This window comes from Aythya ferina (assembly GCF_964211825.1).
Source record: "Aythya ferina genome assembly, chromosome: 3".
Lineage (NCBI taxonomy): Eukaryota > Metazoa > Chordata > Aves > Anseriformes > Anatidae > Aythya > Aythya ferina.
In genome coordinates this window covers 75285101-75299411 of record NC_140298.1, presented here as the reverse complement: position 1 = coordinate 75299411, position 14311 = coordinate 75285101, and the positions used below count along the sequence as shown (strand labels likewise).

The following is a 14311-nucleotide window of genomic DNA, read 5'->3' as shown; positions in this document are numbered from 1 at the left end:
TTTTTGAAATACTTAAAAGGTTCTTAACACAAACTAGAAATTGAGGTAGTGAAAAGTGTATTATCACAAGCCTCCAAAAGCACTTCTTACACTTCTATATAGAGAGAATTCAGGCCTTTCTCTCATTTTTATTGATTGTGGTAATGCCACTGCCTTGCCGTACTCATACTCAGGCCTATAAGATGGCTTTCCAATTCAGCCAGGCTCTGCTATGAGTTCTCATATGTGGGCAATGGCTAAGGTTTAGATACTTCTCCATAGCTACTAACTCAAATACAACTCTTGTTCATTCTGCAGAAATTATTGGGATGATAGCTCAGAAGATGAAAAAGGTTTTCCTGAACATTGCTAAGAACATTGCTGCTGTTTTTTCTGCCAGCGCCAGCTCTCTGCTTGCCACCTGCCCTAACATTTACATAAAATTTTATAATTGTGTGCTTCCTCTGATGCTTTGTATCTAGGAGCCCCTGATATTGTCACCTTCTAGTTCTTCATTCAAGCACTGATGATTACGAAAAACTTGTGGTTTTAGCGTGCCATCTGCCTGCTTCCTGTTGTGCAGCTCTATACACAAATGTCTCTGTACTTCTCTTTCATGTTGAATTTATTCATCGTTTCCTTCTTACGTTTACTTTGTAAGTTGTCTGGGGCAAGGCTTATGTTTTTGGTATGTGTAATGCTTAGCATAGGCTCTGAGGATGGCTCTGAGATCTTACAGAAACAAATCCATGAGTTTTGGTTAATTATTCTAACACTCCCTTTTCTGTGAAAAATGTACAAGCAGATGAATGAATTTTTTTTTTTGGTTCTGACCAACATATGAAAAAATCACAGGATATGACCTACATATGGAAAAATTACAGGATATGATATAAAGTAATCAGAAGAGCACTGTGATGGTTTTGTTTCTAAGACGCATAAATTCTCTCCCTCCAGATGAAAACAATTAGTTAAGACTCCATTATAGTAAATGCAGTCAATTCCAGCATGTAAACTGAAATTATTATATTGACAGCTTAACATACATATTTAGCATAAGACCATTTATATCAAACACAATTTTTTGATGACTCATAACTGTTTAAACAAGAAATATGAACTGTTGATTAAAAATAGAAGGTCGTTAGGTCTGCACTGTTTTGTTGAGAGGTTCTTTTTTTACTTGTAATAGTATTTTTGAATGCTCTGTGGAATAAGTGAATTCGTTGCTTAATGCCATGATTTATTTTCTTTTATCTCCTATGGGGGGAAAAACAGTAATTTATAAGTTCTTGAGTTATTTCAAGTTAAATTTGGCTGTGATTCTCATAGGTGTAAGATCTCTGAAGTACAAACACATAGTAAATAGCAAAATATGCCCCAGAATTAAGTATTTAGTTAGCATTTTTTAACTATTCTTCTGTTATCATCTGTGTGTTTCAGATTGTTTGGAAGATAAATACTCCGTTTTAAAGTTTGATTAATTTGACTAAGATCCGCAATTCACTTGAATTGCGTGGAGTTTTTTTTAAGAGTTTAAAGGGAGATTGATTATAAGACCAATGTGATAGTAATCTGAAGCAATTGCTCTTTCTAAAATAGCATGTGCTTTCGGGTACTTTGGGTAGGAACAGAACAAAAAAAAATACTTTTGGATTTACCATCCTTCTCCTCACCTCAGTCTTCAAGGTTTGCTTGTTTTATTCACAGTAGTGAGGAGGAGAAGGTTGGAAAACAAGGAGTAATTCTGGTATAACTGGCTGCGTGAGTGAGTAGGATGGTTGCAGTAGGAAGGGTAAATAGAAAGCCACGACCAGTAATGCTGTGATTAAATTAAACGAGTAATTGCTGTGATTAAATCACACTTCCAAGAGCCACGGCCCAGTCCTACTGTACATGGCTTAGAGTTTGGGCTCACAAGTGAGTTAGCGGAGAAAAACTTAAGCGCTGTCTTGCTTTTGATAAAATCATGTGCAATAATTGCAAATCTGCACGGTGGTATGCTGTAATAAAGAGGATTTTGTGCCTTGGTGGAAGAGGATAGATGACCTTGTATTTCCTGCCATGAACATGAGTAGTTACTGCAATTTTAGAAACTTTGACTGTAAATTAATTCCTCCTCTATTTGCACTCTCCTTCGGTGTCTCTGGGCCTCAGAAGGGCATCTTCTACCTCTGCACTGCATGTAGTATTGGTGTTATAAAACTAACATCTTTGCTGTTTGTCTGTGGCCTTGATAGACTGTGAGTATTTACTCTACTGGGTTAGTAGCAGATGACTCAAGTGCCTCTTCCAGTTCAGGTGGGAACGATGCACAGCATTTCATTCCTAATAGTGCAAATGTGTGTTTTTTTGTTTTTAAGGTACGTAATTTTTGGAAGATCAAATGAAAGACTTTTAAGTTTATGAGCTTTTGAATTAAATTGTATATGATTCCTGCTTCTGTTTTGGGAGCTTCTTGCAATAAGAGTATACTGAAACATTTTAGAACTTCTAAAAATCATTGCCCTGTAATAATTCTTGTGTCTTCAAGTTAATTTGTTGAGCATTACAGTGTCACCATGTCTGTTACTATTAGGGGCATGTGCTTTGTACGATCACTTGTAAGACTGATGATAGATCAGCTTTGCTGTGTATTTTTTTAGTGGAAATAACATGCTTTCTGTATTTGGTTAGATATTCACATTTAGAGCATTTTTATAGTGCTTACTTTGTGGAAATCCTTTGGTTTGAAGTTGTGTAACGTTAACTTCAGAATAAGAGTCATGTTGGTTCCCCTGTGTCAATCTAGAAATAAAACAATAAAGCCAGTTATTCTGTTAATAATAAGGATAGAAAATTAGCAGCAGGGTGGCGTTTTTTTAGAATTTCCCATGTGTACTCCAGTGATACTCCCTAATTATGGAGTAGGGATTTTATAAAAATTTGTTGTGGCTACACCTCCCAGTGTTATTTCAGGTGTGTAAACTATAACTGTATTTTAATTTGTACCACTGGCTTCACATGCCACATAAAGTAAATGTTTGAAGGAATTGCTGTTTGCTTAGAAGCCCCCTCCCCTATTTCTTCTCCTGGCTGAATCACCAAGTTCGCGTTCAAGGACGAAATGAAGTCGAGCATCCTGCCCTCCCCGCAAGCTCTGCCCCCGACGGTTCCCCAGCAGAAGTTTCTGTTCTCTGTCTGTTGCTCGGTGGCTTCTCCTCAGCTCTCCCAGCCCTGAAGCTGAGGGGTACCCATGGGCGGCCGCCTGTTACCGCTGCCCCCACCTGGCTTTCGGCAGCTCCGAGGGCAGCCGTGGGTGACCTGCCCTTGAGCACAGCACGCTTACAGGTATGTGTACAGAGAGATGTGTGGTGTCTCTCCTCCGACAGCCTTGTTGGAGAGAGCATCCAAGAAGTTGCTGATGCAAGGATTGGTACAGCTGCGTCTGCAGCATTAATTCACCCTGGTTTTGCTGACGGAGGTTGAAACACGATCGTTACAGGGGTTGGCAGCACCCGGCTGTGTGGAGCCCTGGCCCCCTGCAGCGAGCGGTGCTCTCGGAGCAAGTAGATGTCCATGGGTCTGGTTTGTGCTCCTCGTTTTGTCTCCTGCCTCTGCCCCCTCTCCGGTTTTATTGGGTGCCTTCCAAAAGGGAACATAGAGCTGCTGATTTTCCGGTGGGCTTTCCATGTGATTCTTTTATAACATAACTGAGGGAACAGGGAATCGAAAAACAGCGCTGGTAGGAGTCATATGAGGGCCCCTCATCGTGTGTCATACAGGAAATATCTTCGAGTATTAGAAACAGATTTCTCTGATTATGCTAAGTTGATCTGGAGAATTAGGTGAACTGGCCAAGCTGAGAAAGGCAGGATTTCTGTGAAATAATGTGAAGATTTATGATCCTTCATAGAAGTAGAACATAGGATTCGAAACCAGCTTATTATATTTCCTTTTGGGTGTGACTTGTACCTGCATCTGTTCCTGGAATAGGTTTATGACCTTCTATAATGTGTAAATAGATTATTTCAGTGGTGTGCACTGGTACCATTTCTCATTTTGCTTTTTATTAAAACATTAAGATAGGTTTTTAAATTCTAGGTCGTCTACAGAGAGTACTGCATGGTTTCTTTGTTTGTTGTTGATTGTTTGTTTGTTTCTTTATTGCGAGTTTAACAGTCTCTTTGTAATCTCTTTGGAGGATCATCCATGGTGTAAAACCAGTAGCCATCCTTCTCGCTCTTGTAATTTGCACCGAGATGCAGATGTGCTTCTTTTCTAAACTCTGCTCTGTCCCTTCCAGGCCAGGTGAGGCTGGACAAAATTAGACTGTGATTTATCTGCTCCACTACTTTCTGCTTATCCAGACATTCTGAATTAGAACACCTGAGTTTGTGTGGGAGGGTAAAATGTAATGAAAGTTATGTTAACTATGTATTAGTACCCATATGAAAGTAGTGTCTTAAAGGATATAGTAATATAATTATGCACTATATAATAATTAAAAGTAATATTGCTCTACATTATATGGAATTGTGACTGAGTCAAACTGTACCTTCCTTATTAAGGTCTTAGTTATCTGCTGTGTTATCACCTCATACTGGTGACATCCTTTTGCTGCTTCAGTTCAGGTGTGTGCTGCCTTTGCCTGGGGGCAGATAATGCACAGCAGAAAGACTTGAGGCATGGCTGTTTACTGGGGAGATTGATCAGGTTTTGTAAGCAACCCATTTCTCTAAAGTAATACGGCCTTAAAGTATTCCAGATATGATTTCACTTTTTAAAATGCTACTTGAACTTAAGGATAGCAAGTAGCCTGGTAAAAATGTAAACTTGTTCTTTTATTCTAGATACAAATACTACATGTAAACTGTATTTAAAATGTTTCAAATATTTTTTTTCTTGAGTTAATAGCTATTATTTGCGATTTTCTACAAATGTTTTTAGGGGCATGTTAATTCATGGTTCCTGGTTTGCCTACCTAATTGACTGTTTCAGCTCAGTTGTTGATAGTAGATCAATTGTAAATTGGGTTGCTTGATTTCTGCACTGCATTAATAATTGCCATTTTACTTCGATCTTTTTTTCTTTTCCAGTAAGATTTAGTCATATGAAAATGTACATTGTGTTTACAATGCTGTGGTTGTAAATCCCGTTGTGGTTTTAATGCCATTGCCTTGTGTCAGAGAGTCAGGATGAGATTCCATTGCCTGTATGAGAAAAACCCAGCCACTGTTACTTCCAGCAGTATGGTGGTTTGATGCTTGGTCTGTGGATGAATGAACGTGGTGGCAATTGAGGAGGAGAAAAGCCTGCAGGTGATGTAGCCCTTAAATAGGGCTAGAGAGGAGCAGCATGAACTCTTATCTGTCTTACAACATTTGGCTGTAAAATGTGCCAGCAAAATATGTATTTATGTATCATAGTTCTGATGACCCCATTTAATCATCGTTCTAATTACTATGATGGATTATATCTTCCAGGCACAATTAGTTGATCTGAAGTCTGAACTGACGGAAACGCAGGCAGAGAAAGCAGTATTGGAAAAAGAGGTGCATGATCAGCTCCTGCAACTCCATGCTGTTCAGCTTCAGCTACACGCCAAAACTGGTCAGAATGTTGATTCTGGGGCTATTAAGGCAAAACTGGTGAGTATGGTGGCTTGAGTTGAGGATTATAGCCTCTTCCTTCTCCTGGCTGAAGTTCTTTCTTGAAAGTTATGAATAAGCCGATTACAAATTTTCACCTTAAAAACGTTGGAGAGAGATTGCTTTTTCTCTTTTAAATAAAGCTTATGATTGGTTGCTAGGAACCATTAAAAATGTAAATAACATCAGAATAATGAATAAGAGCTTATGTTGTTTTACATAAACCTTTTCTAAGGGGTTTGTTGAAATAAAAAGATATATATTTTGTTAGATGATATTGCTTTTAAATAGGCAGAATTTGCAAAGACAGCTTCCAGTATAAAACTACAACCAAATCTTCACGTGTTGTAAAAAAGCCTAAAGAGGGCTTGTTCTTGTTGTAGGTATATTCTGGTAAGAGTAAGAATGGGATTGTTTTGCTCTCCACCATTTCTACATTGAGCAGACTTATCACAAAAGGACTTAGTAGACCAGTGATAATCTTGTGAAATATGTTTCTGAGAAACATAGACCTTTTAAAAATGCACCAGAAGATAACCATAACTAATTATGCAGTTAGTTGACATCAATTGATATCCAGAGTATAGTATGCCTACTAGCTGCAGCACAGATTCAAGCTCTAATACTGAGACTTTTTAAATTAAAAAATGAAGTAATGCTGTGTAGATTGTGGTTTCCAACTCCTGTCATAATTCAAAGCCTAGCTGTTCTTAAAATTGGTTTGTATGTTGGTTCCAAATATGTAGTCCCAACAGCTGTGGTGCGTTAGATTAGTCTCCTCTGCTATATTTGCCCTCTTAATTAAATGTATAATAAAACACAGTAAAAGACTGTCAGGCTTAAAAGCTATCTAGGTGCATCACTAAATAACAGGGGTAACCCAAATTCTTTCTGGTTCAGATCTAAAAATCCGTATCTGAATTACAGGTATGTTCTTAGGTCTACATACTTTCCTGCATGCTCAGTATAAAGAGTAATGTTTTCTGGGTTGTCTGATCATCATTTAATCCGTGTTAAAATATACCTTACATATGAGTTGTTATTAATTGGACCTGAAAATAAGAATTAGTTAAATACAACCCACATATTGTAAGGGTTGGCCTTCAGGCTTACATGAAGCAAAATTTTTAGCCAGCCCAAATTGTGAATAATTTTGGTCCCTAAATTCCATTAATGAGACTTAATTTTCAGAGTGGTGTAATCCTACTTCAAACATTTGTTTCCCCTTACTTTGTTACAAGCAATTTCTAAAGATACATTAAATCTCCATAAAAGTGACATCAGTTTCAGACAACTAACAATAAGTAAATTTTTCTTGTATTGCTTCAGATTTTATCCATGTTGAAGTTGAATTTCTTATCATCATAGGCTATTATTCTCTTTAATTCCATATAGTTACTCCTTTTTTATAAACATCAGGTCTAATCTTTTGAGTGTGTTTTACTTCACCTTTAGCGTTTTTATAGTTTCAATGGAGAGAAACTCGCCTTTAAACTGTTGTAGATATGGAAAGCTGTAAAGCTCTGGCAGCTTGAACAAGCAAAATTGAACTTGCTTAAATGACAATAAAATGGGAAGTTTGAGTTTTAGGTAAATAAAAACTGTCACGCTGACCTTCTGGCAGTCAGAAACCTCTAGGCCAAAGAGGGACTATGTCAACAGAATAGGTGATGGGGAAGTAAAGTTCTGGAGAAGTTAACTACCTGCTTTCCTTGTTCAGAACCACTCTTCTTTTGTATGTAAATTCTTAGCATAAATGTATATTCTACGCACTGTAAAATTGTACATGACAATCAACAAAGACACTTTCAAATGTTCCAGATTGCAAGATAATTGATTGCATCATGTGGTTTAGCTTGAATCCCTTTTTAGGAGTGGTGTATTTGCTTAGTCCAGGCACAATAACTCTTTTGTTGTAAGAGAATGAAGTTTCCTATTTTTTTTTTAGGATTTTTTTTTTTGTCTTCAGCAGTTCATATACCTTTATTGCTGTCTCTCCCCATCCTGTATGACACACTTGCAATATGTATCTTCTCATCCTTTCTGAAAGGAAAAAGTCTACTGCCTGTATCATATACTGTATTATAGAAAGTATTTTCTGTGATACTTTCAGAGAAGTGTTCTATAAATTATTTAGCCGTTAGTTGAGTACAGCAAAGAAGTAAATGTGCTGCCTTCTTTTGGAGATATTTTTTATCTCTCAGTCAAATGTTACAATACTTATCATGTTATCTTGCTGCTCTTTGTGGAGATCCTTGGTATTTTAGGAGAAAGTAGTGTTTTCAGTACTACAATGAAGCAAGGATTTTTTAAAAATGATTTTCACTGAAAAATGTCAAAATTGTTTCTAGGTACAGTCACAGCAATGTGCGTGTTTTTTTTATGTCTTCTAATAAAATGCATAGTCTGCTAGTGCATTTCTTTTGGAATAAGTCATTTATGTTACTGCATTTTCTTAAAGTTCCTATTACCTATTTCTCTAATTATGGAACTCTTTTCTTCTGTCTTAAGTCTGTCCTTTCTGTGGATGAAATGGTAAGTATGCTGATTGCCCTTTTTTTGTTGTTATGCTGAAGTGGTTTTGCTTTGTGTAACATTTTATATTGTTGGCCTCAGAAACTGGCAAAACAGATCTGTCTTGTTCCTCCTTCCTGTCAGTTGCCAAGATGCTGTGTAAAGAACTTTCTTTGTGTTTTCTTTTGTTTTTCTTTCTTAGGAAAGTGGGTACTTAAGCTATGTCCATGTGTATTGTTGTTAGAGCTAATTTAGGATGATACCTTGAATTTAATATTCTAAAAGATTGTTTTGGCAACATATCCAAACAATTTTACGGCATTACACAATTTCTAAGCCATAATTAAAGTAAACATCAAGCAATACATGCTGTGAAATGTTTTATATATTATATATTTTTTTAAATCCTGTCTATTTTTCCTTGTTTTCACTTTTCTCGGTTCTTTTTATGGGCATGATTTAATCTACTCTACTGACCTAAGGCATAGGACAGCCTAAGGCATATAAACTCAATAGTGCATAGATACGAAGAAAAAGTGATGCAAGGTGAACTTCTTTCAGTCTTTCTCAGTGATAGACTTGACAATTTTTAAACAGCTTCTCTTTTATTACATTGTATACCTAGCTAACATTACTCAGTGTTTGTTCTTTGAAAGGCCACAGGTTAGCTGTGGTTAGCTCAAAGCCTTGATCTTCAACGTGGCAGTTGCTTCTTTTTATTACCAATGGAAAATACAGTTCTTTCTGTTTTGCAGGACCTATGCAAAACTATGAGCACTACAAAGCGTTAAATCTGATCTTTAAATTCCTCATTATTTTAAACCTATTTGGAGACTCTTATCACATCTCGTACCAGTTGCTCAGAAGAAGACATGTCCTTTCAGTATATCTTCAGGCATTGCAAACCTCTTTGTGTGGTGATCAGTTGAAGACAGTCCAGAGGAGTGGCTTCGGCGTGTAATTTTCCTCCTAGGTCATAGAACAATAGTCACAGTAAAGGAGAGAAAAGGAATGTTCATGGGGACTACGTTGTTCCTTATATTTTAGATATATGTTTAAAATGCACTACTAAAAGTGATTTCACTTAGGAAAGTAACTTTTTTTTTGGTTTGTTTAAGTTTGATTTAGGTGGTGAATCAAATTTAGGGCTGTGATGAGTGTTTTTAAGCTGGCTAATTAATGATATCTAATGAAAATGTAATAACGTGAATTATATGCATTCATATGTCTGCCTCAAATTCTAGTCTTCTAATTTTTTATGCTTGTTAAATAGAAGAAGTCCTAAAATAGAGTACTTCCACAAATAATGAGCCTGTTCAATTCTGAGCACCTGGATGCAGTCCTGGCAATATGTATATAACTAACATAAATTCTGTAGGAACACTGTAGCTGTAGACAGACTTTCCAGCTACTATAAAACTAGCTTTAGCTGTAAGAAGTATCACAGTTCAGATTTAATACATGTGTCAGAGGCAACACGGTGTCTTTGCACGCTTGAATTCTTGTAATTGCCCTCTGGCTACTGGCAGTAAACATGAGTTAAAATAGCCCAAGACTTACTACAGCAGGGAGAGGGACTTGGTATAATTTTAGAAATTCCTATTCTTCAAATGTAGATGAGCCAGAATTCTTGGCTTATGAGTGTATTCTGCAGTTCATAAAGAGATTTGTTGAAAAATAATGGCAGTCATCTCACAAGACAAACCCAGAAGACAGACCTGGTGTGGCTTCGTGTGGCAGGCTTTCTTATATACATCAAGCCTGATGTGAAACTGGGTTGATGGGAGAATTGCAGGAAGCGGAGAGGTAACAATATCAAGCACTCTTTGTGTCACCCCTCCTGAGCAGTGTGCTAGGCAATTCTTGGCCAGTATGTACATCTGTGTAACGTGCTCCATTCATCCAGCCCAGGTGCAATATATCCATAGTCCAATATCCAACAGGTATTTAACAGGTGAGACAGAAGTAGGGTCTGTCAAACTGACAGTTGTCTTTGCAGGCATTTGTAGCTCTTTGCCAAATACCTGCTGTGAAAATACCTTTCTTTGGTTTATGTGTGCCAACCTACTTAATATCTCAAATGTGGTAATTCCTGTCATATCCATGGTTTTGTTATTTTCACTTGGAATAGTGAATAAGGATATTCACTGTTTCATAACAGATTTGTCTTGCCAGTTCTGTAAAATGTTGCTTGTCCTGTTGCTTCTGTAGTTGCAACTTGTGATTTTAATGGTGTAATTGATACAAGTACAAAGAACACTTTTTAGGTGCTCTGAATATCCTCAAAAACTGGCTATGTTGAACATAGTATTTATTGCTTATTCAGTTGGCAACTGTAATTTAAAAGGGAATAGTAACAGAACCTATGTCTGCGTAGTTTTCCTCATTTGCTTTGTTGTTTATATCCCTTTTAGAAAGTGGGGGAAAAAAGCAAGATATAAAAGATACAAGTAATCAAACGAGCTCTTTGTGTAGTACGTTTTGTAGGATAGTAATCTGAGTTGACCATACTGCCTCCTTTTAGCTCCTCTTTTTTCTGGATTTTAGAAAAGATAATGGCTATGTGTTATCTGTCCATTTATGATGGAGCACTATGGAAGTAATTTATATTTCCATAATTCCTTTTTCATGTTGGGAAAAAAAAAAGCAATGAGGAAGGATAGATTTTTTTTATGTGTTTTTTGTTTGTTTTGTTATTATTAAGGATGCTATTTTGCATTAATCTCTCTTCTAATCTCATAGGGTATGCATCAGCATGTGTAGAATGTCTGGCTTTTTTTTTTCCTCTTGTGGTCTTGAGAGTCTAATTTGGAAATACCCCTGGCTGGACATTTCTTGGTTGTTTGCATGAAAATAATTGTCATTTTAAGAACTTCTAGAACATCTGATCATATTAAAATAGTTAAAGAATATTATCAGCTTGAAATGTATAATGGTTGTATTTTTTTATTATTTTAAAAATAATCTGTTCTTTCTCATTGTACAAGTATCCCATTTGAACACAGGAAAAAGCAAGGATGTTATTCAGACTACGTAACATTTTGCTACCTATCTGTGAGAGGGAGAAGCAGTGTTGCTAATTTTAGTCCTTGGACTTTAAGCTAGTATATGCATTTTGTACAGGAGTTGTAAACAGGATAAAAATCATATTGGGAGCACAAAGTTGAGTACAAGGCCAACTCTCTCCAGAGAGGAGTAAGGAAATCAGTAGCTGCAGTGACAGAGTTGCTTCTTTCGCTTCTTTTCCTGCATGTCCTATAGTCAGAATTATTTCACATTGGTTTACAGAAGCAGTAAGTACTCTTTTCATTGCCAACTTTGATAAAAGCTTTTCAATTTCTTATTTATTTTAAGGAGAGAGAACTTGAAGCTAGCAAGAAAGAAAAAGTGAAGGAAGCTCAGCTGGAAGCTGAGGTGAAATTGCTGAGGAAGGAGAATGAAGCTCTTCGTCGACACATAGCTGTGCTTCAGGCTGAGGTTTATGGAGCAAGATTGGCAGCCAAGTACTTAGATAAGGAACTAGCTGGCAGGTACGTAAAATCAATCCATGTCCCTAGCGTGGGGTTTTGTTGTTGTTACAAAGTGTTTTTTTTAATACTGCAAATCATACAGCTTCAGTGAGTCTTGATTTATGCCTAACATTTCTTAACACTGTGGCAATATCAATGAATGTATATAGAAATCACGGTTTGAGAAGGGTTAGACATAAATGCTGTAGGTTTCTTGACCTATTTGTATTCTATTGAATAGAAATTGGGCTTTTTCTTGCTCACTATCTTCTTCACTGCAACCATCATCTTCTATTAGGATTTGTTAACTTCTCTTTTCCTAGCCTTTGGATTGTTTATGTTGATAAGTATCACCGATTCTGTTTTCTTAGGGATTTATATAATAGAGTGATGACAATGAAGACAGTCAAAAATCTTGCTAGTCTTCAGAAGTTTTAAAAGATTTAAGCTCTCCCTTCCTACTAAATAATCTTATTCCAAAGCCTTCATTACCACATTTTTAAGAATGAGTTATTCCTGGTTTATTTTATAAACCTTTGTCTTGTGAACTTTTAAAATCATTAGCAGGGAGATAAGTGCACAGAGGTATGCCCTGGCAAGAAAAGAATCTGTGAATATCTAAAGTGTACATGTAGTGCTCTGTAATAACTTACATGGTAACATACAGCTCTGACAGCTCAAGCATGCAGGGCAGGTACACTAACGCCAATTACGCTTGTTTAAATTCATCAGCGTATGACTGCAATATTTCTATGACATAACTGTGATAATAAGCTGTAGATAACTTTAATAAACTTAACAGTATTTAATCATCATCACTGTTAGCAGCATAATGTTCAAATTATGCTCAGATTCCTGAGCTCTCCAGGCCCACCAGAGTCTGCAAGGCTCCATGGAGCCCACGCCTGGGGCATGGAGGTGCCCGAGTCATCCTGAGCTTATCCAGGAAGACTGTTCATTGTCTGTGATAAGGCAGTTTTGATCTGACTGAACAGGGCCATTTTGGCCCTGTTCTGCAGCTGTCTTAACCACATTCTTGCGTTACTCATCCAATTACCCACTAATTTGCTAGCTATGTTTGTGTAGCAATTAAGCAATAAATTACTTTTTGTCTTATGATAAGCACTATTAAATACTTTATGCTGGAGCTGGACTGGTCGTTTAGATCTTTTCTTATGGGTCTGAGACTCTTGCTGCCATTACAGCTAGATTTAAATTTCCTCTTACAAAAATTACATTATTTATTCCACTTCATCAAAATGTGCCTCTATTATGATTTAATGAAAAACAAGATAGCCTTGAAAGGCTTCTGAGAACAGGGCTTGGTCCCTTTGGTCACAGCGTGAGCCCAGCCATTTACTTCTATTATTTGCAGTTTTGTGTTTATTTTGTCTGACACAGAAATGTCAGACACAGAAATGGTCACTTTTGCAATCCTGTTTGTTCTCTTCTTTTGCATCCCCAGAGACGGATCCAAAATTAAGAGTTAGTAGGAAAAGTCTCACATTTGCCATTAATTCAACAAAAGGAAGGAACCAAAAATCGCTCACTTTCCAAAGTAGAGCCACACACTTTTTAATTAATTTTTCTGGGTGCTATGAATGAAATGAATCTTAAGTGCTTTAAATTTTACGGAGAACTTGTAAGTACACCTGTATTTAACATACATGTACTCAACGCTGTCACAATTCCATGCAGTTACTGCACTTGCACTAGTTGCTGAATGGCTGCGTGCTGTAGCCATGTGAAGGATGAGTTGTACAATGCACTGATTTTTTCAGTTGTAATTGAGCATGTTGTTTATTCTCTTCGTTGTTACGTAGGGTTCAGCAGATTCAGTTACTTGGCCGAGATATGAAGGGACCTGCTCATGACAAACTCTGGAATCAACTCGAAGCAGAAATACACCTTCACCGTCACAAAACTGTTATTAGAGCTTGTCGAGGTCGGAATGATCTGAAGCGACCAATGCAAGCACCACCAGGACATGTAAGTTGGAAGGAGAGTCCATAATTTGTGGTGTCTGTGGAAAAAATACAGGAGTTTGTTCATTTTTGTTTGTTTTCACTTCAAATACTGAATTATTTTAACTGTCCCTTTAATGTATGTATTTCTTTCATATCAGAAAATGCTTTGAGTTGAAAGGAACCTTCAAAATTCATCTAGTCCAAGACTTCTGCCTTCTCTTCTCCATGCTAAACAACCCTAATTCTCCTCACAGGAGAGGCGTTTCAGCCCTCTGAACATTTTTGTGGCCCTCCTTTAGACCTGCTCTAATAGACCCATGTCTTTCTTGTTCTGGGAAGCTCAGAGCTGGATATGTTAAAGGATAGTTCCATCCTAAATAGCATGTTACCATAAATGATTGTGAAAGATAATAAAATTCTGTTGACTTACGTAGGAATATGCAGCCCTTTTGAAAATTTTGCTGTGTATAGATGTGAATTTAACAGCATAATTTGTGTTAAGTTTCTCAAAATAAGGAGCTAAATTACTTGGGGAAACTGCGAAGAATAATTTTTTTAGGATTAAATTTGAACTGAAATTCATCTTTTATTTCTTTTAAGGCCAGATAAATTGACACTCTATAATTTTTTTTTCCCCTCCAAAAGATACTTTTTAAAATAAAATTTTTAAAAGCATGTGTGACTTTGGCATAGACCTTACCTCACCTATCTG

The 14311-nt window shown here is 36.9% G+C and overlaps 1 protein-coding gene across 2 annotated transcripts in view; it reads left to right on the top strand.

Moving 5' to 3' along the window:
* The window catches only part of GOPC (golgi associated PDZ and coiled-coil motif containing), a 28131-nt gene that overhangs the window by 7635 nt on the left and 6185 nt on the right, over positions 1 to 14311 (top strand). Inside the window, exons 2-5 of one of the 2 annotated variants that reach the window (XM_084514604.1) lie at positions 5445 to 5609; positions 8121 to 8144; positions 11478 to 11653; positions 13456 to 13621. In XM_084514604.1, coding sequence (XP_084370730.1) covers positions 5445 to 5609; positions 8121 to 8144; positions 11478 to 11653; positions 13456 to 13621 — 531 coding nt within the window. The remainder of the gene's footprint in view (positions 1 to 5444; positions 5610 to 8120; positions 8145 to 11477; positions 11654 to 13455; positions 13622 to 14311) is intronic. The other variant, XM_084514605.1, reaches the window with a different exon arrangement.